The 27,500-nt window shown below is 46.4% G+C and overlaps 1 protein-coding gene across 2 annotated transcripts in view; it reads left to right on the top strand.

Annotated features, from left to right (window-relative positions):
• Nucleotides 1-2,076: 2,076 nt before the first annotated feature.
• The window catches only part of clmna (calmin a), a 31,572-nt gene continuing 6,148 nt past the window's right edge, over nucleotides 2,077-27,500 (top strand). For both annotated transcript variants that reach the window (XM_069172477.1, XM_069172476.1), the window contains exons 1-9: nucleotides 2,077-2,325; nucleotides 20,896-20,957; nucleotides 23,303-23,398; nucleotides 23,515-23,598; nucleotides 23,670-23,762; nucleotides 24,450-24,646; nucleotides 24,753-24,946; nucleotides 25,736-25,818; nucleotides 25,893-27,500. The exon at nucleotides 25,893-27,500 is cut by the window's right edge and continues 405 nt beyond it. In XM_069172477.1, the coding sequence (XP_069028578.1) occupies nucleotides 2,241-2,325; nucleotides 20,896-20,957; nucleotides 23,303-23,398; nucleotides 23,515-23,598; nucleotides 23,670-23,762; nucleotides 24,450-24,646; nucleotides 24,753-24,946; nucleotides 25,736-25,818; nucleotides 25,893-27,500 (2,502 nt within the window). In that variant the 5' untranslated portion in view covers nucleotides 2,077-2,240. The remainder of the gene's footprint in view (nucleotides 2,326-20,895; nucleotides 20,958-23,302; nucleotides 23,399-23,514; nucleotides 23,599-23,669; nucleotides 23,763-24,449; nucleotides 24,647-24,752; nucleotides 24,947-25,735; nucleotides 25,819-25,892) is intronic.

Here is a 27,500-nt window from a genome sequence, read left to right as displayed (position 1 = left end):
CACAGGGAGACACACAGGGATCAGAGGACAGAAACACAGCAGAGGTGGAGCCCCGCCCACAGGGAGACACACAGGGATCAGAGGACAGAAACACAGCAGAGGTGGAGCCCCGCCCACAGGGAGACACACAGGGATCAGAGGACAGAAACACAGCAGAGACTCTCACACTGGCATTTATAAACATCTGTGTAACTGTAGATATTAAAAACAAAGAAATGTAAATAGAAAAAAACATGCATGTGCTGTTGAATTAAAGCTGTTGTGAAACTAAATGTGTTCAGTATCAGTTTGTTATTGTTCACAGAAAAGAAGCTGATTCAGCTGGTTTGGGTGGAGCTCAGCTATGTGAATAGATGTCACTGAACATGAGGAGCTCTCCCTGATCTCTGATCTAGAACCACCTTGACTCATAAAGCTGAACGTTTCAAAGAGCTGAACGGAGGTAAATGGTGACCAAATGTTTGTTTCCACGTCAGTGAGCGACCGTGTGTTGCTACGCTGTGAAGACGTTTCCTCACTGGACCGGAACAACTTCAGAGATGAAGCGGTGAACTATTCCTGAGAAAACAAAACCCAGAAGAATGAGCAGGTCGATGAACTGAAGTCAAAGAAGTGCAAAGGTACGATGTTTCCTCTTCATGTGATCTGTGCTCGTGGTCATTTTAAATCTTCTTCCAGGTCCCAATGATGAAAATCGACGCAGCTCTCTGTGTTCTTTGGCAAACATTCGAAATGACTCCAGCTCTGTTCGACACAAGAAGAAGCGACAGACTGGAACTCATCGGTTTGTACACTGAAATAATGAAACCACACCAAGAGGGTCACATGTTGGTTTTTATTGTGACACATCACCAGCCTCGTTAGCTGGACTTGCATCGTTCCTCCTTGTTATCCGTGACAGCTTCCTCTCATCTGCAGCATTCTCTGCATTCTTCAGCAGTAATTACACGTCTGATCTCTGGCAGATAGACGCGAGCAGGGACGACTAAACCGACACGTCGTGATCACGTCTGAGGCTGAAGAACAGGAAACCCGGTCTGAGCTCTGAGGGTCATCGGTGGTCCGGCATCACAAACAGACCGAAGGAGCTGTGTGATGTGATTATTTGCTGCTGGGAGCAGTGAAATGTTCCAGATGGCTTTTAACCAGATTACTGAGAATGATATCGGCCTGCAGCTCACCAAAAATTAGGATCAACTTTAAGGGTGAAACTGTCGCCGTGGTGACCACCGTGTGTTTGTGTGTGGGCCGGCTGCAGCATGATAACCTCCTTACTGTCACACCGGAGATGTGGGTCAGCATGCAAATGTGCTTCCTTTCTGCTCTCATCTGGACTTATTTATAGAGAGTTCACAAGATGTTTCACTCTGGAGAAGTAATCTGTTCAGCCCTCGTCTCTGAATGACCTTTGACCTGAACTTTTTCTGTTTCATCGTCCTTCAAACTTCAACATGGTTCAAAGTAGAAATGATTTAATGCAGTTATGCAACTGTACATTTAAGCTGCAGGGCAGTAAACAACAACAACTACAGTTTTCACAGAATCCAACATGCAGAGCTCGATTCTCCTGGAAAATATACTTTCAATTAAAAAAAGATAATAATTATGCACAATCACCCACATTTATAATTACTGATGCAATAATATGTATTTTGTTTTACTGTTGCAGCTGCTGAAGGTGCAGTTTTATATGACTGTAGTTTGTGAATGATACATCCTGTAATTCATTATGTTTTATAATATTAGTCTGAGTCTCCAATAACTATAATAAACACAACGTTTCTCTTACAGAAATGGAAAAACATGAACTCCAAATTTAATCCAGTGCCCTCAGTTATTTTCCACCATGTGTGTGTGTGTGTGTGTGTGTGTGTGTGTGTGTGTGTGTGTGTGTGTGTGTGTGTGTGGTGGGCGGGCTCTGGATCAGATCCATCCCACCTCGGAAATACCAACCAGGTGCTGCAGCTCCTTCCTCCTCCTCACTGCGCTGCGCTGCGTTCATCCCTCCGGCGGCTTCCCGGAGCTCTGACGGTCCAGCAGCCCAAGTAAACAGCAGAAATGTCGGCCAGTGAGCGGAACCGTCGCGCTGCTGCAGTCTGAGCCCGGCGTGCATGGAGCCCCCTCGGCCGGCCGGACAATAGAGAGCTCGCCTGCCCGCCTGCAGCCGCCGTAGCGTCGCCTCCTCCGGCCGGAGCTTCCCGAGTGTTCCCGTCCAGGATTCCCGCATTCCGCCGCTCCAGATGGCAGGACACGAGTGGGAGGACTGGTTCGAGCGGGAGGAGTTCATCGGGCAGATCAGCGACATCCGAGTGCAGAATCTGCAAGGTAGGAGCATCCCGTCGGCTGCAGAGATTCATGCTGTTTGTATCGGAGAGCTGGGTGGCCTCACCGCGGCTCCATCCCCGCACAATCACCGCACACAAGACTCACCGCGGGGCAGGAAACTTTGAAAGGGAGTAACACTATGGTAGTAGGAGTAGAGTTCAGGTGCTTTAAAGAGTGAACAGCAGTCCCAAACTTTACAGGTCCGGTCCTCTAACACGTCCGCATTTCACTACCATTGTCCTGGACTGAGTCGGTGCTCAGGGGCCCCTCAGGGTGTCCCGGACCTGAAGAGCCTTCAGTCCTGAGGAGCCTCCAGTCTCTGATATGTGACTGTAACTGATGTCTCCGACTTTTAAAAGACTAAAACACATTAATTATGGAGCTGTGATCATTAATAAACTGAATGATCAACAATTTCAAACCATCACTGAAACAGTTCTTACTCAGTTCTCAGTTTGGAACCAAACCCATGTTGAGTTCATTATATTAGACAGATGAGTGGAGAATCTGTGTTTGTGGTTGATGTGAACGCAACAACAATCAGTCAGCAGCAGAATGAAAGTGTCCTGAACATCTCAGCTGTTTTAAGGAAACCCGTCTTCAGGAACACTTAGAGGAGTATCGGAGTGTTTTATACATCCGCCATGAAGTAGAAGGAATTACAGGAGACAGTTCAAATATAATGCAGCAGAAGTTTTGACTCCTCTCATCAACACAAACCACAGATTGATGAATCAGGACACAAATACTGGGTCAGATATCAGCTTTTAAAAAGAACCTTTCGTTTGGATTTGATCCTAAATGAAAGCTTTGTGACCTGCAGAACGTTTCCTCCGTGTTTGATTCCTGATGTCCTGCTCTCTACCTGTAGTTTAGTTTCACCCCCCCCCCCCCCCTTCTGATGATGTTGTTGATGAGGTCACTCAAAACATTTTTAGATATTACATTTCAGCGATGATGTCACTCTCTCCACCTCCAGCCAGTTCTTCACATCAGAGCCAATAATAACAGAAGTGAGCCGTTACATCACCTGAGCTCTGACGGGGTTTATTACTCTGAATGTGTTGAGCTGCAGGCTTCACGTCTAGCTGATCCGCCGCTTATAAAGTCGAAGTTATGAACCGTTGTTTCCGTCAGTGTTGTGTTTGTTGCTGCAGAAGATTTTTATCTTCATATATTGTAGATGATCAGAGGTCCAGGGCCAATGAGGTATTTTATCACAGTCTACAGTACTAACAGCCTGCTTTTGATTGGTCTGGTGTTGTTTCATATTTCCACCTCTCTGCTGTTTGAACCGGACCGACCCGGTGGGTCACGTGGGAATATTTAATACTTCCTAAATGTTTCCAGTTTTCCAAACAGGGCTTCCCAGAGATCAGAGGCTCAGTCCAACAACGCTTGTTCTTTAAAGTGGAAGTAATTGATTTAATGAGTGTGGTGAGAAAGGACGCTTTGTTCAGCTCTGACCCACTTCACCCTGCAGCCCGACCCAGACCCGTTCTGATGGACTCAGAGCGTCACTGCTGGTTCTGTGTTGGCACCAAACACTCGTGGAACTGTGGAACGGCCTGATGACACGGAACCAGAAGTTCTGCTGGTCTGTGACTCAGAGAAAACTTTATTTCTACTGAAGGAAAGCTGTTAGTTTCAGATTATAAACTCAGTCATGTTTCTTTTTGTCTACAGCAGCTTTAAATTGACTTCATTATGACACTGAAAAGTGTTTAAAGCTTCATTCTGAAGTTTTCTAGTCATCTTGTTGCCAGAAGCAACATTTTACGAAAATAAATGCCTGTTTAAATATCCTGCAAACATGGAGCAGAGGTCACATTCATTTAACGTGAACATCACAGACTGGATATAAAAGAGTTCGTAGCTTCAGGTCTGTAAAATGGTTCTGATCCAGAAGTGTCTTCAGCTGCAATACCAGCGAGTGCCACTAGAGGTCGGCTCCAAAAAGCCTCCGGCTCCATAGACTCCCATTCAACTTCTCTCATCAAATCCAAAGTGAATAAAATGTGTCCATCAGTTATCTCGGTGTTGTTAGCTAAAGTCACTCCTTCTTATTAGTTTTCTGGAGGTCCATCTGAAAATAATCCCTCATTCATTAGAAAAGAAGATTCAAGAAGACCTGTTTCTGGGGGCGTGTCTGTTTGATTGACAGGCCTGTGGTGCAGTCAGGTTACAGCTATCGGTGGGCGGGACGTAGTATCGTCAGGTTTCCGATCAGATCGGTCAGATCCACCTCTGGCTCCTCCCCCAGCTCGTCCAAATATGGTCACTTCCTGCTCCGAACCGCTCCAAACTAGCAATTGATCAAATAATTGAAGGTTTTAGAGGTAAAAACGAGATTTAATCCGTTTTAAAGGACCCTTCTGTTTTGTTCCTACTTGGGTTTTATGTTTAGTTTTTCCAGTGACGGTAATAACTACGTTATTAATAAAAAATCTCTAAACTTCGTCGGGCTGCTGTTGTGATGTTAAAGCAGTTGTCTGATTACAGTCATTACTGTGGTGACTACAAGTAAACCAGAATTATACTTTCACACTACATACTACTTTTAATTTCAAGTCTAAAGTCGTGTAGAAAAATAAGTTAATCCAATGAAAATTATTACCTTTTTTAAAAGATTTAAACGTGCAAACATTTGATCGGCTTTGAAACTTGTAACTTGATTAACAAAAGTAACTTCTTCCCTTCATTTATCACTCCTTATTTACACTGCTCAAAAAAGCTCCCCCTGACGCTCTGCAGTACAGAACCAGGACATATAGACAGGATAGACCGGCATGCAGGCCATCAAACCCTGAAACATTAAGATGAAAGTCGTGGCCTGCGCTAGCAAATTGTTTATCTGAGGGCGACGTCGGCAGCTCTGGACGGAGCGTCGGCCTCCACGTTATCAGCCCCTCGGTTCAAGCAGAACCGGCGTCTATTTACACCAGGAACCATGTGACCATCACAACGGTCAACGGCTCTCGAGAGGTGAACGACCCACGAGAAAAAACTCACAATGAAGAAATGATCAGAGGAGAAACGTCCTCGAGAACCTCAAACCTTCAGATAACACTTGGACCCGGTCGGTTGTGGACGTATCGGCCTCCCGTTCCAAAGAAAAGACAAACTGGATCTGTTGGTAGATTATTTTGGTAAAAACCTGCAACACCAACTGATGAAGGAAAGAACTGAATGTGGTCTGACAGGACCGGTCGAGCTCCACCTCCACACTCAGGCTCCACCCCCACACTCAGGCTCCACCTCCACACTCAGGCTCCACCTCCACACTCAGGCTCCACCCCCACACTCAGGCTCCACCTCCACACTCAGGCTCCACCTCCACACTCAGGCTCCACCCCCACACTCAGGCTCCACCTCCACACTCAGGCTCCACCTCCACACTCAGGCTCCACCCCCACACTCAGGCTCCACCTCCACACTCAGGCTCCACCTCCACACTCAGGCTCCACCCCCACACTCAGGCTCCACCTCCACACTCAGGCTCCACCCCCACACTCAGGCTCCACCCCCACACTCAGGCTCCAGAAGGTTTCAGCGTCGCGACGTCCCCGATAGATGAAGTGAGGATGTGATTCCTGTTGGAGGAGGTTCGAGGTCCTGATGCCAGCTGACTCTGTTCAAGTGGACAGAGACTCATGTTAGAAACCTTAGCGTGTTCACTAACGACACGCTTCACTACATGTGAGCTGGGCATTCCTTCTCGGCTTTAAACGCAGCTTTTCTTCTCATCTTGGACTCCTACCAGATTTTTCTTTTTTAAATGCAGGAGTTTTGTGCTTTTGTCTCTTTTCTCTGAGAGTCGTCTGATGAGCTGAGAGCTTTGAAACAACGGCTGTTACATAACAGAGACTCTGAGCATCACAGCACCGAGCTGAACCTTCCCACACACACACACACACACACACACACACACACACACACACACACACACACACACACACACACACACACACACACACACACACACACACATCCAACACTGCCTCCCACCTCATTGCAGGTTTCTGTCTGATCCGTTACAGTACGACGTTCTGCTAGTTTATACAGCAGCTTCATCACTGTGGTGAACTGGATGTTTTCAGGTAAATGATGACCACTAATAACTCTGGAAGCACACGGTGGGAGGTGTCGGTTAACTTTCGGTAACCGGGGGGTTTAACTGGACGCTGATGATGCAGTGAGGAAATTAAATGTTCACGACTGTCTTTAACGGTCAAAGTTGTCATGTTGACATTTAATGTGTATCAGCTGATCCGTAATCAAATTCAGACAATGCAAATGTGCATTATTCACTATTTCTTGTGAACAGTGGTTACGTCACAGGTATATTTCAACAAGTAGCCCCACACAGTTGTATTAATATTGTACAGCAGAATGAGCGATATTCTCTTTTCATAATAAAAGGTTTTAACATGTCTGGTTTAAACAGGACTGGACCTGCTCAACTTCTTCCTGGTATGTTTCCCAGAGAGGCAATTTTTGATTTGATCATTTAAAGAATCAAAATGATGGGATGTGTAAATTATTAACCGATACTATTAATTGGATTTCATGAGACTTTGTTGGTAAACGGACATGGATGATGACATCACCACCATGATGTCATGATGGTTCAACAGAACGTCTGCGTCATCGTCAGGCTGCAGGGAGCAGTGGTCTAAATAAAGACGCTGCCCAGTTGCATTATGGGAAAAGCATGTCGTTGTTTTCATTGTCTGCTGTTTTTTTAATTTAAACTTTATGGAAGCCCAATTAGACTCAGCTGTTAACATGAAGGATGTGAGGAGGCTCAGCAGCAGAAGGAATCAGGGTTCCTCATAAATGTACGTTTGATAGAAGAACGGCTGACTGAAATAGAACCAGATAAACATGAAACCTGGCACGACTTGATTTTGTTTTGATGGTTGCTAGGATACCGCTCCTCCCACTCGGAGGAGCGAAGTACCATTTTATCCCAAGGTTGACAAAGACGGCGCCAGCACAAAGCTTCTCTGTAGAGACGTCAGATTACGGTCTAATCTGAAGTGGAGGCAGGTGTTGGTGTGAGAGCAGCCCGGTTCTGTTCTGTACTGGACCCGTCAATCAGTGGACATCAGGGCTGATTCAGGGTTTACTGGTCCCAGTCCGCCTGCTGACTCACTCTTTGATCCAAAGAAGTCATCGTAACCAACAGTTTTTAATTAATAACTCGATAATGGTACACGTACTCGTCCCAAACCGTTGATCGGCCAATCAGAGGCTGCGATGTGAGCGAGTTTCAAAATGATTTCAAAATACAATATTTACTGAAATCTACGTGAAGACGACATATTATAAGATATGAAATGTCCTGTGAAGAAACGTTGGAGGCTCAGAGGGTTTTCTGCTGCGGTGGAAGAAACACGTCTGGTGGAAACATGTCGTTCACCTCAGAGACGAGCTTCAAGTCACAGGAACACACACACACACACACACACACACACACTAGTGCACAACACACACACACACACACACACACACACACACACACACACACACACATACACACACACTAGTGCACAAACACACACACACACACACTAGTGCACAAACACGCGCACACACACACACACACACTAGTGCACACAGACACACACACACACACACACACACACACTAGTGCACAAACACACACACACACACACACACACACACACACACACACACACACACACACACACACACACACTAGTGCACAAACACACACACACACACACTAGTGCACAAACACGCGCACACACACACACACACACTAGTGCACACAGACACACACACACACACACACACACACACTAGTGCACAAACACACACACACTAGTGCACAAACACGCGCACACACACACACACACACACACACACACACACACACACTAGTGCACAAACACACACACTAGTGCACAAAGTGTGTTTGTGTGTTCAGACTCGTTTCACGTGTTGAGTTCTGAGCTGTTGAGGATTCAGAAACGAGTGAAGGATTCTCCATAAATTACAGAAGTGACGAGGAAACGATGGCGTCAGGAAGAGTTCAGACTTCTCTCTGATCATCTGCTCACAGCGGTGACATCACAGCGGTGACATCACAGCTGAGGAGACGTGGAGCTCTGCTGCTTCCTGACTGTCAACTTCAGGCTCCACAGACTCTGCTGAGTTCTGAAGTTCAACTCAGACTCGACTCCTCTCGTCAGCTGATCCTCTCCTTTCGTTTGCGTTTCCTCGTCCACGCTGTGAGTCGTCCGGCAGCAACGACTTAGAAACTTCACATCTGTTTCACTCACCGTAACTCACCGGTAGAATTCAGCAGCTCATGATGAACGCACACCATCACAACAGACTCACAAAACATCCTCATTATAAAAGAAGCTCATCCTTATCTGCAGCCTCAGCATCTTTTCAAATGTGTGAGCAGTGTGGTCATGTGCAAGCTCAACATTCAGACTATGACATCATAGATGTCCTGTGATGTGTTCTCTGAAGGTTGTTGGAGCTTCATGTTGCTGGTCACTTCCTGTCTGGACTGCATTTTACACACGACTCTAAAACACTGAACATCATCTGTGTCACTCACTTTGTTTTTAAAAAGCACCGTAAGACTATAAAGTTGGAGGATTGTGTTGTTGGAGGATTGTGTTGTTGGAGGATTGTGTTGTTGGAGGATTGTGTAGTTGTGTGGATCTTTACTTCAACAGTTTCATTTAAATCTGAACAGAATCTTCCAACATGAAGTTTTTCGAAGGCGAAACTGTTTCAACAGGAAGAAAGCTGAAAGTGTGTAAAGCAACACATTCATGATGCGACTGAATAAAGAGCACTGAGGTGATCGTCTGTCCAACAGGAGGGCAGGCAGGTATTCTACAGGTAGTCTACATCATAGTCTACAGCATAGTCTACAGGTAGTCTACATCATAGTCTACAGGTAGTCTACAGGTAGTCTACATCATAGTCTACAGCATAGTCTACAGGTAGTCTACAGGTAGTCTACATCATAGTCTACAGGTAGTCTACAGGTAGTCTACATCATAGTCTACAGGTAGTCTACAGGTAGTCTACAGGTAGTCTACATCATAGTCTACAGGTAGTCTACATCATAGTCTACAGCATAGTCTACAGGTAGTCTACAGGTAGTCTACAGGTAGTCTACATCATAGTCTACAGCATAGTCTACAGGTAGTCTACAGGTAGTCTACAGGTAGTCTACATCATAGTCTACAGGTAGTCTACAGGTAGTCTACATCATAGTCTACAGGTAGTCTACAGGTAGTCTACATCATAGTCTACAGGTAGTCTACAGGTAGTCTACATCATAGTCTACAGGTAGTCTACAGGTGTGCAGCCACGAAGATGCAAAGCAGGATGCAAATCTGTCATTTTCCATAACTCCGACCAACCAGCTGTCCTTCGGCTCTGCTGCAGCGTTGGAAACATCCTGAACACCTCCATGTAAAGCAGACTTTACTTATTATAAAGACAGATGGACAAGATTAAAGTTATTCAATAGAAACACAGAAAGACATTACAGTTTAATTTAATAAAATAGCCACCTATCATTTATGTCCCGGTCAACAATGGTCTGAATGCTTTAGGTTAGGTAGTTACTTTATTAATCCCCGAGGGGAAATTTTAAGTTTAATATTAAATTCATCCAGTCATATACTTTGAGTTTTACAAACCTAAAATAAGATCAGACTCAGTTCATCCAGAAAGATGTGTTGGGCCAAATAAAGGAAGTTGAGCTGGGAGAACATTGATCCTGAAATCAGCTCCATTCAGTTGAACAGGAATAAACCTCCAACTCATTTTTCCTGAGAGGAGAGCAGAGGGAGAAAAGAGCAGCATAGACAGATAGCAGGAAATAAACACGGTTCGGTTCAAGGACATCCGAGTCTGTCCAAACTACAGCTGAGACCCTAAAATAGACCAAAGACAACAAATCAAATGCTGAAACTGAGAAATGTTATTGTTTTATAAAAAAATGTGATGTCAGCAACATGTTTTTAAAAAGTTGTTCCAGGATCATGTTCACCACTGAGCTGCATCACCTCTTCTTTTAAAAACACTCTGTAAACGTCTGGGAAGTGAGGAGACCAGTTTCTGGAGTTTTGAAAGTGAAATGTGGTTCCATTCTTGCCTGTTAGAAGATTTCGGCTGCTCAACATTCAGTTTTTATTCACATTTATGTTATTCTTCACACACCATGAAGTCCCTGAACCTTTCTAGTAGCCGACCAAACGTTAGGATTTCATGTGTTTTCATGGTGCCCGGCGGTAGACATGAATCCTTCTGGCTCACTAACTTCCTCCTGCTGCTGCAGAGCGACGGCACGGCGAGTGCTCAGAGACAAACACTGAAAAGTGCTCCTTTTATAAAGCCCTGCCCGGTTCCTCCTCTAAAAATACACAGGCTCTTCTTAAAAGTTCACTGGTTCCTTTAATGGGTAGACCTCCACCGCTAGTGATGTAAGTCTGAGTGAGCTCACCCGGCCGTCTGATTGGTCTGCTGAGAAACAGCCTGGCAGTAACTCGCTGAAGCAGAGCGGTATCCGAAGGGTTAACGGCAGCGATGACAGCCTCACCACCCCGCCGTGTTTCTAAGAGACCGTGCTCTCCGGCTGACCTGCGGCCCCCGGGGGCGTCCGCTGAGTAGGTAGAAGAGCTTCAGGAAAACACACCAGGGAACGCTCCTCCCTTCTCCACCGGATCTCTGCTGATGTCTCGCTCTGTTCCACCTCCGCGGTCACAAACACTTTCACCATCTCTGTTTACCTTTGAACACCTGAAGAAAAGTCGCTTATTTTGCAGACGGATCCGTCCAGCCTTCGGAGCGCTCTGTTTTAGTGTTTGGTCACGAAGGTATTCGTGTGTGTTGTGTGATATTAGATGTGTAATCATACCTCTGAGTTTCTTCCAGAAAGCTGCTGACTCGTAGAATCTGCTGGAAGATGTTTGACGCGATGACATCAGCAGGTGTGTGATGTGTTGAGCTCTCAGTTCAGTCGAACAAGTTCTTCCTAAAGACGATGTAATCCGAGGGATCAAAGTCTTCATGTCTTTAGTTGTCTGATAAGTTCTCCGTGACTGAAGGAGCTCAGAGGACTTTGTTTTGGTACATTTCACCACCTGGTGAGCTCATGTTCCTCTGAGGATACAATCACACTCCAGCTTCAGTTTATTTGCTCTGAACTGGAGGCTTTTCTTTTATAACTCTCACATGTTTGAATTTTGGTAGAGATGTGTGAGAACAGAGCGAGCGGTGAACAGCTGGGTCAGACAGACGGGAGTCTTCAGTCATCGGGAGACGTCCTCTTGTGTTAACCGTCCATCAGCGAACATTCAGGAGGACCTGCTGAGGTTAACTTTGGATTTGACTCAGAATAATGAAGCTGGTTGGACGAGCTCGCTAACATGACGTTGTAATTAGAGACGAGCATTTCAGGCACAATTATCTGTTTATAACTCTTCAAAACTCGCTCTGAACTATTCAATTAAACATCAGTTTTTCTGAAGGAGTTCCAGATAGAAGTTTCTGATGTCTGCAGGAAGCATCAACCATCAGTGATGTCATCGACCATCAGTGAAGTGACCATATTTGGACGAGCTGGGGGAGGAGCCAGCGGTGGATCTGACCGATCTAAAGTTTAAACTTTGAACTCAGTTAGGATGTGCTTTAATATGGATGGTTGTTCACCACAGGGGGCAGAACAGACTCTAACTCCGCCCACTTCAGACCCCTGTCAGACAGATGTTTACTCAGCTGTTTGTTTGCTATTACAGAAGAATTCATGTATAACATTTTTATTATTTGCTATTTAGCGAAGCACAGGCAAGTTTGATTTTAGTCATTTAAATTGGACTTTGACTGACTTCCTAAAAAAGTATCCGCTGCATGAGTTTTAATCAGAAACAGAGTGAGTGTAGTATCTGAATCTTTGCTGCTGCAGTGGACAAACAGAAGCAGTAAATATTCTTCTGAGTGTCTGTCAGTAAAGCAGGACGTCACCGTCTCATCAAACCTGAGACACAGAAGCTTTTAGGTCCTCTGATCAGGGAGGGATATGACACTCAGTCTGTTCATGGTGTTTATCGTCCTGCTCAGGGACTCCTGATGAAAGTTTATGGTGATGATGTTGATGATGACGATGACAGAGCTGCTGTTACAGGACGCAGTGTTTGATCCGGAGACACCGGGACAGTTTGTCTCCTCAGGACATCGGAGATCATGTTCCTGTGTGCAGCTGTGAAGAGGTGATTCAGGGATCAATCTGAGGACTTTAGTTGACCTTTATCTGACCTCAGAGCTTTGTGCATCTGCAGAGTGAAAACAAGCGTCTCTGAGCAGAAACACCAGCGTTCACTGGGAGTGTTTGGACATTGTACCTGCTCATTATCCCAGGACGTGGTTTAAAGACTAAAATAACCACCTCAGTCTGTTTGGTTATGAAAATAAAATGTTACCTGACATTTTAAACTCTCCTCATTGTGTTTCAGACACAAACTGTAGTTTAGTTTTCTCCTTCTGTTCCATGACTTCATGTGAGAGATGATCCTGATGAGGAGCCTCAGCGGCACACATCAGCTTTAATGTTCAGCAGATATGAATCCCTGGAATATATAATATACATGCTGCTGTCTCTGATCCAAGGAATCCTTCTGGTGTCACAGAGCAACGACTTCTGTTTCAGTTTCCACCTGCTAACCTTACTGAATCTGATCAGTTCCTGATCAATAACCAACAATAATCTGATCAGTTCCTGATCAATAATCAACAATAATCTGATCTGTTCCTGATCAATAATCAACAATAATCTGATTAGTTCCTGATCAATAATCAACAATAATATGATCAGTTCCTGATCAATAATCAACAATAATCTGATCAGTTCCTGATCAATAATCAACAATAATCTGATCAGTTCCTGATCAATAACCAACAATAATCTGATCAGTTCCTGATCAATAATCAACAATAATCTGATCAGTTCCTGATCAATAATCAACAATAATCTGATCTGTTCCTGATCAATAATCAACAATAATCAGATTAGTTCCTGATCAATAAGCAATAATCTGATCTGTTCCTGATCAATAATCAATAATCTGATCTGTTCCTGATCAATGATCAGATTAGTTCCTGATCAATAATCAACAATAATCAGATTAGTTCCTGATCAATAATCAATAATCTGATCTGTTCCTGATCAATAATCAATAATCAGATTAGTTCCTGATCAATAATCAATAATCTGATCTGTTCCTGATCAATAATCAATAATCAATAATCTGATCTGTTCCTGATCAATAATCAATAATCAATAATCTGATCTGTTCCTGATCAATGATCAGATTAGTTCCTGATCAATAATCAACAATAATCTGATTAGTTCCTGATCAATAATCAATAATCTGATCTGTTCCTGATCAATAATCAATAATCAGATTAGTTCCTGATCAATAATCAATAATCAGATTAGTTCCTGATCAATAATCAATAATCTGATCTGTTCCTGATCAATGATCAGATTAGTTCCTGATCAATAATCAACAATAATCTGATTAGTTCCTGATCAATAATCAATAATCTGATCTGTTCCTGATCAATAATCAATAATCAGATTAGTTCCTGATCAATAATCAATAATCTGATCTGTTCCTGATCAATGATCAGATTAGTTCCTGATCAATAATCAACAATAATCTGATTAGTTCCTGATCAATAACCTCTGCAGACATCATCTTCTGGCTGCTTCTGATTTTTTTGATGAGTGGGTGATAGAAGGGGAGGAGCTTGGCGAAGGGAAAAGAGGAATGTGGTGGTTAGGCGTCAAAAACACGCACAGAATGCATTGTGGGACATGTAGGCACGGCTGGCTGGGACCTCCAACACCGAGAAGCACTGATGAGTTCACTGCTTCATCTCAACTCATTCAACATCAACACTCAGCCGTCAAAGGAACATATTTTCCCTTTAAATTAAATAATACATTTTGTTGATAAAAATAGATTGAAATGTGAAATTATTAGAAATAAATGCAGAAAACTGGGTGTTTAAATCCAAAAAGCCTCATAAAGATTATTTAACAGTTTTATTTATTTAATTTCATGCAAAATGATATTTTCTGTAAACGTGCATGAACATGTTCTTGTTCTGCTCCCATGTGAAGTGTTGACAGGAAGCAGGAGTCTCTGCTCTTATGTAATCCTGCTGGATGATGATGATGATGATGATGATGATGATGATGATGATGATGAAACGCTGCAGTTTGAAGGGATGCCCCCCTCCCCCCCTCCCCTCCCTTCCCCTCCCTCCCCTCCCCTCCCCCTCCCCTCCCCTCCCTCCCCTCCTCCCCCTCCTCCCCTCCCCTCCCCCTCCCCTCCCCTCCCTCCCCTCCCCTCCCCTCCCCACCTCCTCCTCCTCCCCTCCCCTCCCCTCCCCTCCCCTCCCCTCCCCTCCTCCCCCTCCTCCCCTCCCCTCCCCCTCCCCTCCCTCCCCTCCCCACCCCTCCCCACCTCCCCCTCCCCCCAGAGCGGCTTGATGAATATTTCAGTGGAGGAGCTCCTCTGGTGTTTCCTCCATATTAGAACTGTCCCTCTCCTGCTGATGAGGTCCCTGAACGTCTCAGTGAGTTTGTGTCGGTGGATCCAGAAGGACTGCAGGCGCTTCTTTGTTCTGTCCATCAGAGGGAGGACGCTCGTCTTGGCTCTGATGAGACAGAAATCAGAGACACTTAGAAGGTCCTCTTATCGTGTCATTTTATTCAGAAATCATAAACGTTCCTGTAATGATGGAGTTGATCAGCGAGGTCGTAAACACACTGACTCCATCTGAAGTATGACATCAGATTCAGTTCTCACACTGGATTCAAATGAAGAACATCTGTAATAAAAACAGAAATAGAAACGTTGAACATGTAGTAGACTGGTGACTCTGGTTACTGCTGTTGTCATGTTTACTCTGTGTGTACTGGTTGCTATAGTTACCATTGTGGCGCCCCCAGCGTTGTTGTGTAATGGCTCTGGATGGATGTGATCCTCCTCTTCATCAGGTGGAGACGAAGCTCGAGTTCCACCTCCTCTACTGGTCTGTGGTCTGTGGTCTGTGAGACAGTGAGACAGTAGGAGACAGGAGGAGACAATAAGAGACAGTAGGAGACAACAAGAGATGGTAGGAGACTGTAGGAGACAATAGGAGACAACAGGAGACAGTAGCAGACAGTAAGAGACGGTAAGAGACAGTAGGAGACTGTAGGAGACAAAAGGAGACAATAGGGGACAGTAGGAGACAACAGGAGACAGTAGCAGACAGTAAGAGACAGTAAGAGACAGTAGGAGACTGTAGGAGACAAAAGGAGACAATAGGAGACAGTAGGAGACAACAGGAGACAGTAGCAGACAGTAAGAGACGGTAAGAGACAGTAGGAGACTGTAGGAGACAAAAGGAGACAATAGGAGACAGTAGGAGACAACAGGAGACAGTAGCAGACAGTAAGAGACAGTAAGAGACATATGCTTTGTTTGTATCCACAGAACAAAGAAGCCACAGAAGTCTTTAATAGATGTGTGTTTATTAAGTCCCACTTAATTGTGTTTGCTCACCCCCCCACCCCATCCCGTAACCCTTGTCCCTCTTGTCCCCCTTGCCCCCCCCCCCCACCCCGTCCCATCATTCATGCTGCAGTCAGCAGACATGTGGAGCCTGTAGTCTGTTTGCATGACAAACAAATGAGAGATTTCAGTCTCCAGCCAGCTGATCTGAGAACAGTGATATTAAACTGAGTTAAACCTTCAGTCTGAACCATGAGGTCATATACATACATATATATATATATACATACATATATATATATATATGTATATATATATATATATGTATGTGTATGTATATAATTACGTCTACGGTGACGATCTCCCGCTGCTTTGGTCTCCCACCTGACAGACACACTCTAAGCAAACAGGAAGTGTGTGTGAGATGACCTCATCATGTTCAGAGGGAGAATAATGTGTCCGGTCTGAACACACCTGAAGCTCAGGAAGTAATCTGAGAAGCAAACGTGTCTTCTGACGGGGAAAGGACTTGTTGTCGGATTGTGTGTCTGTGTTTGTGTGTCTGAGTGTTTGTGTGTCTGAGTGTTTGTGTGTCTGTGTTTGTGTGTCTGTGTTTGTGTGTCTGAGTGTTTGTGTGTCTGAGTGTTTGTGTGTCTGTGTGTTGTTGGAGTGTGTGTACTTGTGTATTATTGTGTAGAAGAGGACGGTGCTTCACTTTCAGGTTCATCTTTTAAAATGAACGTTAAAGTATCCTGTTAAATCTTTTTGTCAACAGCTTGTGGCTCCTCCCCCAAAGCACATTTGACCTTTTAAAATTAAAAACATGCCGATTTTAAGCATTAACTGAACGTCAACATTTCTCAGAAATTTGCTTCTGTTCTTCTTTCAATAAAAACTGAATGTAACTGGAACTTTACTGTATGTATAAATAATTAACTATAGTATGAATAATTAATTATAATCATGGAATTTCATTGAATATCAGGGAATTTTTAAAACTCTTTTCCAGACAGAGACAGTCAGCTGATTGGATCATTTTTTTTGGACCAAGTCCTGGAATATCAGGGAATTTTGTTTGCATGTTTAAAGTCAAGTTGTCATTTATAAAAACATAATATTTTCCATGTAGTTTTTTTTAATTTGTTTTTTATTTCACGTGTTTCCCGTCCTCCCTAAATGGTTTGATCCTCCTTCCGTTCGTCAATAAGCTTCTAACGCAAATATGTAGGAAATTGTAAATTTCAAGAGCTTTGGCTACAGAGTGATAAAAATAGACAACAGAAAACAAAATATAAAATTTGTAAAACTAATAATTGTGCAGCAGGTTGAAGCAGTGAAAGGTTTTGTACTGAAAACAGTTCAGTTTGTAAAATGATGGAGATGAAATGATGTCTGTTGTCTGCTCAGCACAACATCCTGTTTGTGTGTTGATTCGAGGTCAGGCAGTTTCAGTGTCAGTGACAGTCAGAGAGTTTCACGTCTGACTGGAAACCCTGTTTCTAGTAAAAGAGATGTTTGTTGGCTACCGGGCCCGTGAGAATACAAAAGGGGCAGTAAAACTGCTCCCCTTCCTGTGTCTGCTCTGACAATGATTCATGAAATAAAGCCTCAGTGACACCTCTTGAATACCAACAGCGAAGCAGAGAGGACAGAGTGAGACGACTGTCGGCCCGTCAGGTCACAGATCGATCGAAACGATCGGTGATCACAGCAGAGCTCTCGTTAGCCTCAGAGGACCGCAGCAGATTATCAGTGTGTCTCCGCTGATCCATTCTGGACATAACAATGAAGAGCTGACTGTGCTGCCATAGTAACCCTCCCATAGTAACCCCTTCATAGTAACCCTCCCATAGTAACCCCTCTCATAGTAACCCCTCTCATAGTAACCCTCCCATAGTAACCCCTTCATAGTAACCCCTTCATAGTAACCCTCTCACAGTAACCCTCCCATAGTAACCCTCCTATAGTAACCCTCCTATAGTAACCCCTTCATAGTAACCCTCTCATAGTAACCCCTCCCATAGTAACCCTCCTATAGTAACCCTCCCATACTAACCCTCTCATAGTAACCCTCCCATACTAACCCTCCCATACTAACCCTCTCATAGTAACCCTCCCATACTAACCCTCCCATACTAACCCTCTCATAAAAACCCTCCTATAGTAACCCTCCCATACTAACCCTCTCATAGTAACCCTCTCATAGTAGCCCTCCCATAGTAACCCTCCCATACTAACCCTCTCATAGTAACCCCTCTCATAGTAACCCCTTCATAGTAACCCCTCCCATAGTAACCCCTCCCATAGCAACCCTCCCATACTAACCCTCTCATAGTAACCCTCCCATAGTAACCCTCCCATAGTAACCCTCCCATACTAACCCTCTCATAGTAACCCTCCCATACTAACCCTCCCATACTAACCCTCTCATAGTAACCCTCCCATACTAACCCTCCCATACTAACCCTCTCATAAAAACCCTCCTATAGTAACCCTCCCATACTAACCCTCTCATAGTAACCCTCTCATAGTAGCCCTCCCATAGTAACCCTCCCATACTAACCCTCTCATAGTAACCCCTCTCATAGTAACCCCTTCATAGTAACCCCTCCCATAGTAACCCCTCCCATAGCAACCCTCCCATACTAACCCTCTCATAGTAACCCTCCCATAGTAACCCTCCCATAGTAACCCTCCCATACTAACCCTCTCATAGTAACCCCTCTCATAGTAACCCCTCCCATAGTAACCCTCCCATAGTAACCCTCCCATAGTAACCCCTTCATAGTAACCCTCCTATAGTAACCCTCTCATAGTAACCCCTCTCATAGTAACCCCTCCCATAGTAACCCTCTCACAGTAACCCCTCTCATAATAACCCCTCCTATAGTAACCCTCCCATAGTAACCCTCCTATAGTAACCCTCCTGTAGTAACCCCTTCATAGTAACCCTCCTATAGTAACCCTCTCATAGTAACCCTCTCACAGTAACCCCTCTCATAATAAACCCTCCTATAGTAACCCTCCCATAGTAACCCTCCCATAGTAACCCTCCTATAGTAACCCTCCCATAGTAACCCTCTCACAGTAACCCTCCCATAGTAACCCTCCTATAGTAACCCCTTCATAGTAACCCCTTCATAGTAACCCCTCCCATAGTAACCCCTCCTATAGTAACCCTCTCATAGTAACCCCTCCCATAGTAACCCTCCCATAGTAACCCCTTCATAGTAACCCTCCTATAGTAACCCTCCCATAGTAACCCTCTCACAGTAACCCCTCCCATAGTAACCCTCCCATAGTAACCCTCCTGTAGTAACCCCTTCATAGTAACCCTCCTATAGTAACCCTCTCACAGTAACCCCTCTCATAGTAACCCCTTCATAGTAACCCCTCCCATAGTAACCCCTCCCATAGTAACCCTCCCATAGTAACCCTCTCATAGTAACCCTCTCACAGTAACCCCTCTCACAGTAACCCCTCCCATAGTAACCCTCTCATAGTAACCCTCTCACAGTAACCCCTCTCACAGTAACCCCTTCATAGTAACCCTCCTATAGTAACCCTCTCACAGTAACCCCTCTCATAGTAACCCCTTCATAGTAACCCCTCCCATAGTAACCCCTCCCATAGTAACCCTCCCATAGTAACCCTCTCATAGTAACCCTCTCACAGTAACCCCTCTCACAGTAACCCCTCCCATAGTAACCCTCCTATAGTAACCCCTTCATAGTAACCCTCCTATAGTAACCCCTCCCATAGTAACCCTCCTATAGTAACCCCTCCCATAGTTACTCCTAATATTTAATGCTGCAGTCCCAATCCATAACAGTAACTTATTATTATATAATAACTCTGCACTGATTAAAGAGAGACCAGAGAGCTGTTGTATTTCATAATGTTCTTTATTCCGAACATAAATATTTTACATTTTGTAAAACTAAATGGAGAATCTGGAATCATATCAGACAAAATAAGACACATGGTTCTATGATTTAGAGTCCATGCTTTATTCCTTAAAAGAAATTCAGCTGAATATCAGAACCAACGCTGTAAAATGTCTCCTTGTTTTCTTTAAAACTTGTGAATTATTATATATTCAAAGTAATTTACTTTCTTTAATTGAATTTAACTGTGCCATAATTAAATGGAAAAACCTCAAAGAAAATAATTTGAATTTGAATGCGTCATTTTAAGAACAGAAGAAAACAATACCTGCGTTTTACCTGAGACTCACTCAGACCTCAGGTGTTTTACCTGAGACTCACTCAGGCCTCAGGTGTTTTACCTGAGACTCACTCAGACCTCAGGTGTTTTACCTGAGACTCACTCAGACCTCAGGTGTTTTACCTGAGACTCACTCAGGCCTCAGGTGTTTTACCTGAGACTCACTCAGACCTCAGGTGTTTTACCTGAGACCCACTCAGACCTCAGGTGTTTTACCTGAGACTCACTCAGACCTCAGGTGTTTTACCTGAGACTCACTCAGACCTCAGGTGTTTTACCTGAGACTCACTCAGACCTCAGGTGTTTTACCTGAGACCCACTCAGACCTCAGGTGTTTTACCTGAGACCCACTCAGGCCTCAGGTGTTTTACCTGAGACTCACTCAGACCTCAGGTGTTTTACCTGAGACTCACTCAGACCTCAGGTGTTTTACCTGAGACTCACTCAGACCTCAGGTGTTTTACCTGAGACTCACTCAGGCCTCAGGTGTTTTACCTGAGACTCACTCAGACCTCAGGTGTTTTACCTGAGACTCACTCAGGCCTCAGGTGTTTTACCTGAGACTCACTCAGGCCTCAGGTGTTTTACCTGAGACTCACTCAGACCTCAGGTGTTTTACCTGAGACTCACTCAGACCTCAGGTGTTTTACCTGAGACTCACTCAGGCCTGTGAGGACCTCGTGGGTCTGTACAGACTGACGTCTCTTTTACTCTGATTGGTGCTAACTGGCTTCCTGCTGCTGATGGCTGACTTCCTGTTTCTGTGTTGCAGTTGAAAGAGAAGTGGTGCAGAAGAGAACGTTCACCCGATGGATGAACCTCCATCTAGAAAAGGTTTGTTCAGCTTCCTTGATCCGACCTGAGTGGAACAAGATCATCTTTCTTTTATGACATTTCAGCCCCAAACCTCAGAGAAGCAGCGTGTTCATGCCTGTAACAGCCAGCAGAGACTACTGAGCATGCTCAGTGCGTGTCTTCCTCTGCAGCTCAGACACGTGCAGAACATAAACAGCAGTTACCCTCACTCTGAATTATACATGTGGCCCGTAGTTAAAGTGTCACTGGGCTGTAAAGAGCCAATCGGAGGGAGCCGTGGTGATGTCACATGACTCACTGCAGGGCTGCATGTACGGTCAGTGGGGGGGGGGGGGGGGGGGGGGCTCCTGCTCAGTGGTCTGGGTCACATCCAGGAGATATGTCCTGTCAACACCGTCAGGGAGGAAGAAGACACATCGATTAAATGAGCTGTTGTAGTTATTATTTCTGCATCTCCTTTATCATAAAGGAAAGAAAATACAGAGTTAAAGAAATCAATGTGTAAATTTAAGCCAGGATATGTTCCATCTTCATCATGTGACTGATGGAGAACTGTCACAGAGGACATTTAGAAACAGCATCTTCATTTCTATTAATGCAGCAGTTTATTTCAAACTTAGTATGTTGCTGTTGTGATGAAAAAGTATTCAGGAAGTGTCCTGTTTCTGTTTACTGAGCATGTTTACCTGTTTACTTTTGATCATTTTCATCATCAGATAATCTGCTGCTCATTTTCTGCTTAATTTCTTCACTTTTTGTCTATAAAATGAAAATAAAAATGTATAAACTAGTGAAGAAAACAGTCTGTTATCTTTAAATATCCAGAAACAATAAATCCTGTTGCTCTCTACCACTGACCTAAACGGTCTGTTAAGGTGCAGTAGTACGATGTTCTTCAGAATAGATGGAGGTCAGCGTGTCTCCAGTTTGTGTCGGCATGGAAACAAAGCGATGTCCTGCTGTAGTTTATCCTCCTAAAAAACAGCTGAAGCAACCAGTTTACGTACAGACAGAAGGATGGTGGGGTGAGTCTGGGTGAGTCTGTCTGAGTCTGGGTGAGTCGGGGTGAGTCTGTCTGAGTCTGGGTGAGTCTCTGAGTCTGTCTGAGTTGGTGTGAGTTGGGGTGAGTCTGTCTGAGTCTGGGTGAGTCTGGGTGAGTCGGGGTGAGTCTGGGTGAGTCGGGGTGAGTCTAGGTGAGTCTGTCTGAGTCTGGATGAGTCTGGGTGAGTCTGTCTGAGTCTGAGTGAGTCGGGGTGAGTCTGTCTGAGTCTGGGTGAGTCGGGGTGAGTCTAGGTGAGTCTGTCTGGGTGAGTCGGGGTGAGTCTGTCTGAGTCTGTCTGAGTCTGGGTGAGTCGGGGTGAGTCTGTCTGAGTCTGGGTGAGTCTGGGTGAGTCTGTCTGAGTCTGGGTGAGTCGGGGTGAGTCTGTCTGAGTCTGGGTGAGTCTGGGTGAGTCGGGGTGAGTCTAGGTGAGTCTGTCTGAGTCTGGGTGAGTCGGGGTGGGTCTGTCTGAGTCTGGATGAGTCTGGGTGAGTCTGTCTGAGTCGGGGTGAGTCGGGGTGAGTCTGTCTGAGTCTGGATGAGTCTGGATGAGTCTGGATGAGTCTGGGTTAGTTGGGGTGAGTCTGGGTGAGTCTGTCTGGGTGAGTTGGGGTAAGTCTGGGTGAGTCGGGGTGAGTCTAGGTGAGTCTGTCTGGGTGAGTTGGGGTGAGTCTGGGTGAGTCTAGGTGAGTCTGTCTGGGTGAGTCGGGGTGAGTCTGGGTGAGTCTGTCTGAGTCTGGGTGAGTCTGGGTGAGTCTGTCTGAGTCTGTCTGAGTCTGGGTTAGTCGGGGTGAGTCTGGGTGAGTCGCAGCGTCTCCTCCAGCCTTTTGTTTTCTGTCCCACAATGAGCTTCTCTCTCTCTCTGACCCACTAACTGACAATCACACATTTGTCTTCTGTCATCTTGGAAAGTTCCAGTCAGCCCCCCCCCCTCCACACACACACACACACACACACACACACACACACACACACACACACACAAACACACACACACACACACAAACACACAAACACACACACACACACACACACACACACACAAACACACACACACACACAAACACACAAACACACACACACACACACAGTGCAGACATGTCCATATATGTCCTCAGACTTCAATCATTAAAGACAGACTATTCCAGTTTATGTTTATTTATATTTAGGAATCAGTGTATTAAAAGTGGCGGTTAACCCTCCCCTCTGTCTCCTCTGTGTCTCCCCTCTGTCTCCCCTCTGTCTCCTCTCGGTTTCCCCTCTGTCCCCCCTCTGTCTCCTGTCTGTTTCCTGTCTGTCCTCTCTGTCTGTCTCTTGTCCTCAGTGTGACCCTCCCATTGAGGTCCACGACCTCTTCCAGGACATCCAGGACGGTCGTATCCTCATGGCTCTGCTGGAGGAGCTCTCCGGCTGCAAACTGGTCAGACTGAAACACTTTCATTTTCACACATGTAAACTGAGCAGTAGTTGTTGTTGTTGTTGTTGTCATCGTGTAAGCAGTTTGTATATTTTTATATATTCTGAATGAACTCACAGCTTCAAGGGTTCAAGAAGTCCTCCCATCGTATCTTCAGACTCAACAACATCGCCAAGGTGCTGTGTTTCCTGGAGGAGAGAAACGTGAGTGTGTCGGCTGTTTCCTGCTCCATGAATGAATATCGCTGCTGCATACACAACGTGTGTGTCCTCAGGTGAAGCTGGTCAGCATCGATGCAGTTGATGTTGCTGACGGAAACTCCTCCATCATCCTGGGACTCATCTGGAACATCATCCTCTTCTTCCAGGTCAGAAACTTCCTCCTGACGATTTGTTCTGATCCGTCGTTTTATTTAAAACCTCGTCATCACATCATCTGTGTGTTCATCTCTGAGATGAGGTCAGGAGTAAGAAACCGTTGCAACATCAGTGTGTAAGCAGCGAGGTGGAGCTGCGGGTGGAGCTGCGGGTGGCGCTGCGGGTGTTGATCTCACCATTAACGGAGCAGGTTCTCCTGCAGAGCTGACGTGGTGCTGCTATTTCCACCGTCGCCGTGACTCTGACGAGTAAACTGAACCCAGATCCTTTGGATGATTGACGGACTCCGATTCTGTGTTTGCATCCTGTTACCACGGTAACCGTTACGCAATAAGTCATTTTAGAGTCTGGGATTTTGACCAGTTTGTTGTCTTTAAACAGGATTTGAAGCCAGAGCAGGTCTGACTTTATACCCGGGATGGTTTCTGTTTAATGTACGTTTCATGTTTCCACGGCGACCTCTCTCTCTCTGGTGGAGGTCTGTGAGCAGCACAGAGAGGAGGAACGTAACCTCTGAGCTCTCTGCAGCTGCTCAGGACTGTGATTATTCTTATTGGTATTAATAGCACGTTGTCAGGTGAAGTGTCAGCGTAACACAGCCGGGTAAAATAACACGGTGGGATTCAATACTGAACGGCCTGAAGGAGAAGTTGATCCATCTATGTGTCTCCTCGCAGATCAAGGAGCTGACGGGGAACATCCGGAGCCAGTTCCCCTCCACCTCCAGCCTGTCCTCCATCCCCACCAGCTCCGACTCCGACGCCTCCCACTGCAGCTCACCGTCAGACGAGAGGCAGTCGGCCTCCGCCGCCATGAGGGAGCACAGCAGGGCCATCAAGAAGCTGCTGCAGTGGGTGCAGAAGAGGACGCGCAAGTGAGTCTACTGTGGGACATAAAGACTGCAGGCTCCGCCTCCGAAAACAGTGACGAGGTAATGTGGTGTCTCTCTCTGAGTTTGTCTCCGGACCGTCTCTCCGTAGGTACGGCGTGGCGGTGCAGGACTTTGGGAAGAGCTGGACGAGCGGTCTGTCCTTCCTGGCTGTCATCAAGTCCATCGACTCCAGCCTGGTGGACATGAGGAAGGCCCTGTTGAGGAGCGCCAGGGAGAACCTGGAGGACGCCTTCAGGATAGCCCACTACAGCCTGGGGATACCACGGCTGCTGGAGCCCGAGGGTAACCACAGCACACCTGACCTTACATGTCACCACCATCTGGTCACTACCATCACCTAGTTAGCACTGAAATTCACCTCTAATGATAAACTGCAGGCTCTCTGAAGGAAACAAAGAGCCGTCTCAGCGGTGACGGCAGTGTCTCTAATGTGTTCATCATGGGCGAGCTCTTCTTCATTAAACAAACCTTCTCCTACAGCATTAACTTTGTCCCACCAGGACTCAGTTTCAGAGGTAAGGAGTTCATCAGGAGGGTGATGGTGAGGGTGAGGTGATGGTGAGGGTGAGGTGAGGGTGAGGGTGAGGTGAGGGTGAGGTGAGGGTGAGGTGAGGGTGAGGGTGAGGTGAGGTGAGGGTGAGGTGAGGGTGAGGGTGAGGTGAGGGTGAGGTGAGGGTGAGGGTGAGGTGAGGGTGAGGTGAGGGTGAGGGTGAGGTGAGGTGAGGGTGAGGTGAGGGTGAGAGTGAGGTGAGGGTGAGGTGAGGGTGAGGTGAGGGTGAGGGTGAGGTGAGGTGAGGGTGAGGTGAGGGTGAGGTGAGGGTGAGGGTGAGGTGAGGGTGAGGTGAGGGTGAGGTGAGGGTGAGGGTGAGGTGAGGTGAGGGTGAGGTGAGGGTGAGGTGAGGGTGAGGGTGAGGTGAGGTGAGCTGAGGTGAGCTGCTCTCAGGGAAAAGAAGCGAACCTCATTTTTAAGTGTAACATCAGATGTGAACATCGTCCTGCTTCCATTCAGACTTCAGATCTAACATTCGTCATGACGACTGACTCGGAGCCTCGCTGTGTTTTTATGTCCAGATGTGACCATGAACGCACCGTGTGAGCAGGCCATCATCACCTACGTGTCCCAGTTCCTGGAGCACTTCCCCGGCACGGAGGAGGTGAGGCTCCCCGACACTAACATGGACGGCCGAGCATCAAACACGTGGTCCTAACTTCCTGTCTTGTCTCCCAGCCGGAGGACACCTCCCAGCTGATCGAGCGCAGCGTCTCGATGGGCCGACTGAACTTCAGAGACGCCAACTCGGAGCTGTTGAAGAACGGAGTCCAGCGAGGCAGCGTGAAGGAGCGCTCCTCCATGTTCCAGAGGGACGCCATCCAGGCTCCGCCCAGAATCTTAACCTCCTCCATCTCAGAGGACCGAGGCCTCCCGTCTCCGTCCTTCAGGGCTGCGGCTCGGTCCTGGTCCAGTGAAGACGTTCTAGATGATCCCCCCCACGTGGGGGACGTGTCCAGCAGTGTGCCCGAAGAACCCAAAGTACCCACCAAGGAGGTCTCCACCAGCTCTGAGTCCCCTCAGCCATCCTCCAGTCAGTCTCCGACCGGGTCCTCGGTACCAGAGTCTGTGAACACCGAGTCGCTGGTCGGGGACTCGGCCATCGGCTCCCCGGACTCCTGGCTGGACTCTGCGTCGGGAGGGAAGTTCGGCGAGAGCCGCAGCGACAGCTCGCTGTGCGACAGCGGGACGGCCTGGGAGGTGTACCGGGCCACGCCGGTGGACGTGACTCCTCTGGACGAAGGACCGGTTCCATCCATCACGGACTCCTACACCGATGAAGGGATTTACTCTCTGAGCTCTCTGGAGAGCAGCCAGGGCCGAGTCCAGGGACCACTTGAGGAAAACCTCCAGAACCAGAACCAGGACGTAGCAACAGAGCTGGTCCCGGATCAGAGCGAAGCTGAGATTATAAGAGAAGTGGACTCTGAACAGACGGATGTCAGTCAGCTTCAGAAAGATCAAGAACAAGAACCTTCTTTTGGTCCAGGGAATGCTGAAGTACCGGCCCAGTCCGCTGCTCAAGGTCTACGTAATGCTGACGAACCAGATCGGATCCAACTGATCTCCAACACGGAACCACCTCCGCCTGAACTCGTGGAGACAAACAGGACTTCAGGACAGCTGGACGATCCGAAGAAAGACATGGACGTCATTTCTGTTCAGAACCACGAAGGACAAACTGAACGTCAGGAAACCGGAAACAGTCACGAAGATGACGGAGAAACACAAGACCAAGCCAGTGAAGGACTTTTGAGAGACGACCCAGAGAGGAACACACTTTCGGCCAATCAGGAGGGAGCATCAGAAAGAAGTCCGGTTCCCAGCATGGACATAGTCGTCCCTCTGATCTCCATCTCCAGTGAGCCGGAGGAGCCGGAGGACGAGGAACAAGGTGTCCCAGAAAGACAGGAGGACAAAGATCTGGACCAAGGAAGTGAGGGAACCGACCCGGATGTTAAATGTCCTATAAGCCCAGATGAACTGAGCCGTGTGTCCACTGAAGACGAAGACAAAGTCCCTGTGGAGAATCCCTCCTGTCCAACATCAGAAAACGGCAAACCAGCACTAGAAAGTGAAATGCTGGACGATGCAGACGGACAGAACCTCAGCAGGTCCTCTGGTGGAGTCGGATGTGGGACAGACACAATCAGTGAGGACGAACAGAACCGTCCGTCTCCTCAGGACAAGTCTCAGGCAGGAGATGACCCGACGGCCGGAACAGAACTCACCAACACTGAGCGGGACACAGATTCAGCGGATATGCCGGAGGGACACCGGGACAAA

The sequence above is a fragment of the Embiotoca jacksoni genome, unplaced genomic scaffold (genome assembly GCF_022577435.1).
Source record: "Embiotoca jacksoni isolate LCO1_2020_lvr unplaced genomic scaffold, fEmbJac1.0.p SCAF_53, whole genome shotgun sequence".
Lineage (NCBI taxonomy): Eukaryota > Metazoa > Chordata > Actinopteri > Embiotocidae > Embiotoca > Embiotoca jacksoni.
Note: the sequence above shows the minus strand (reverse complement) of the source record. Positions and strands in the feature narration are given on the sequence as shown.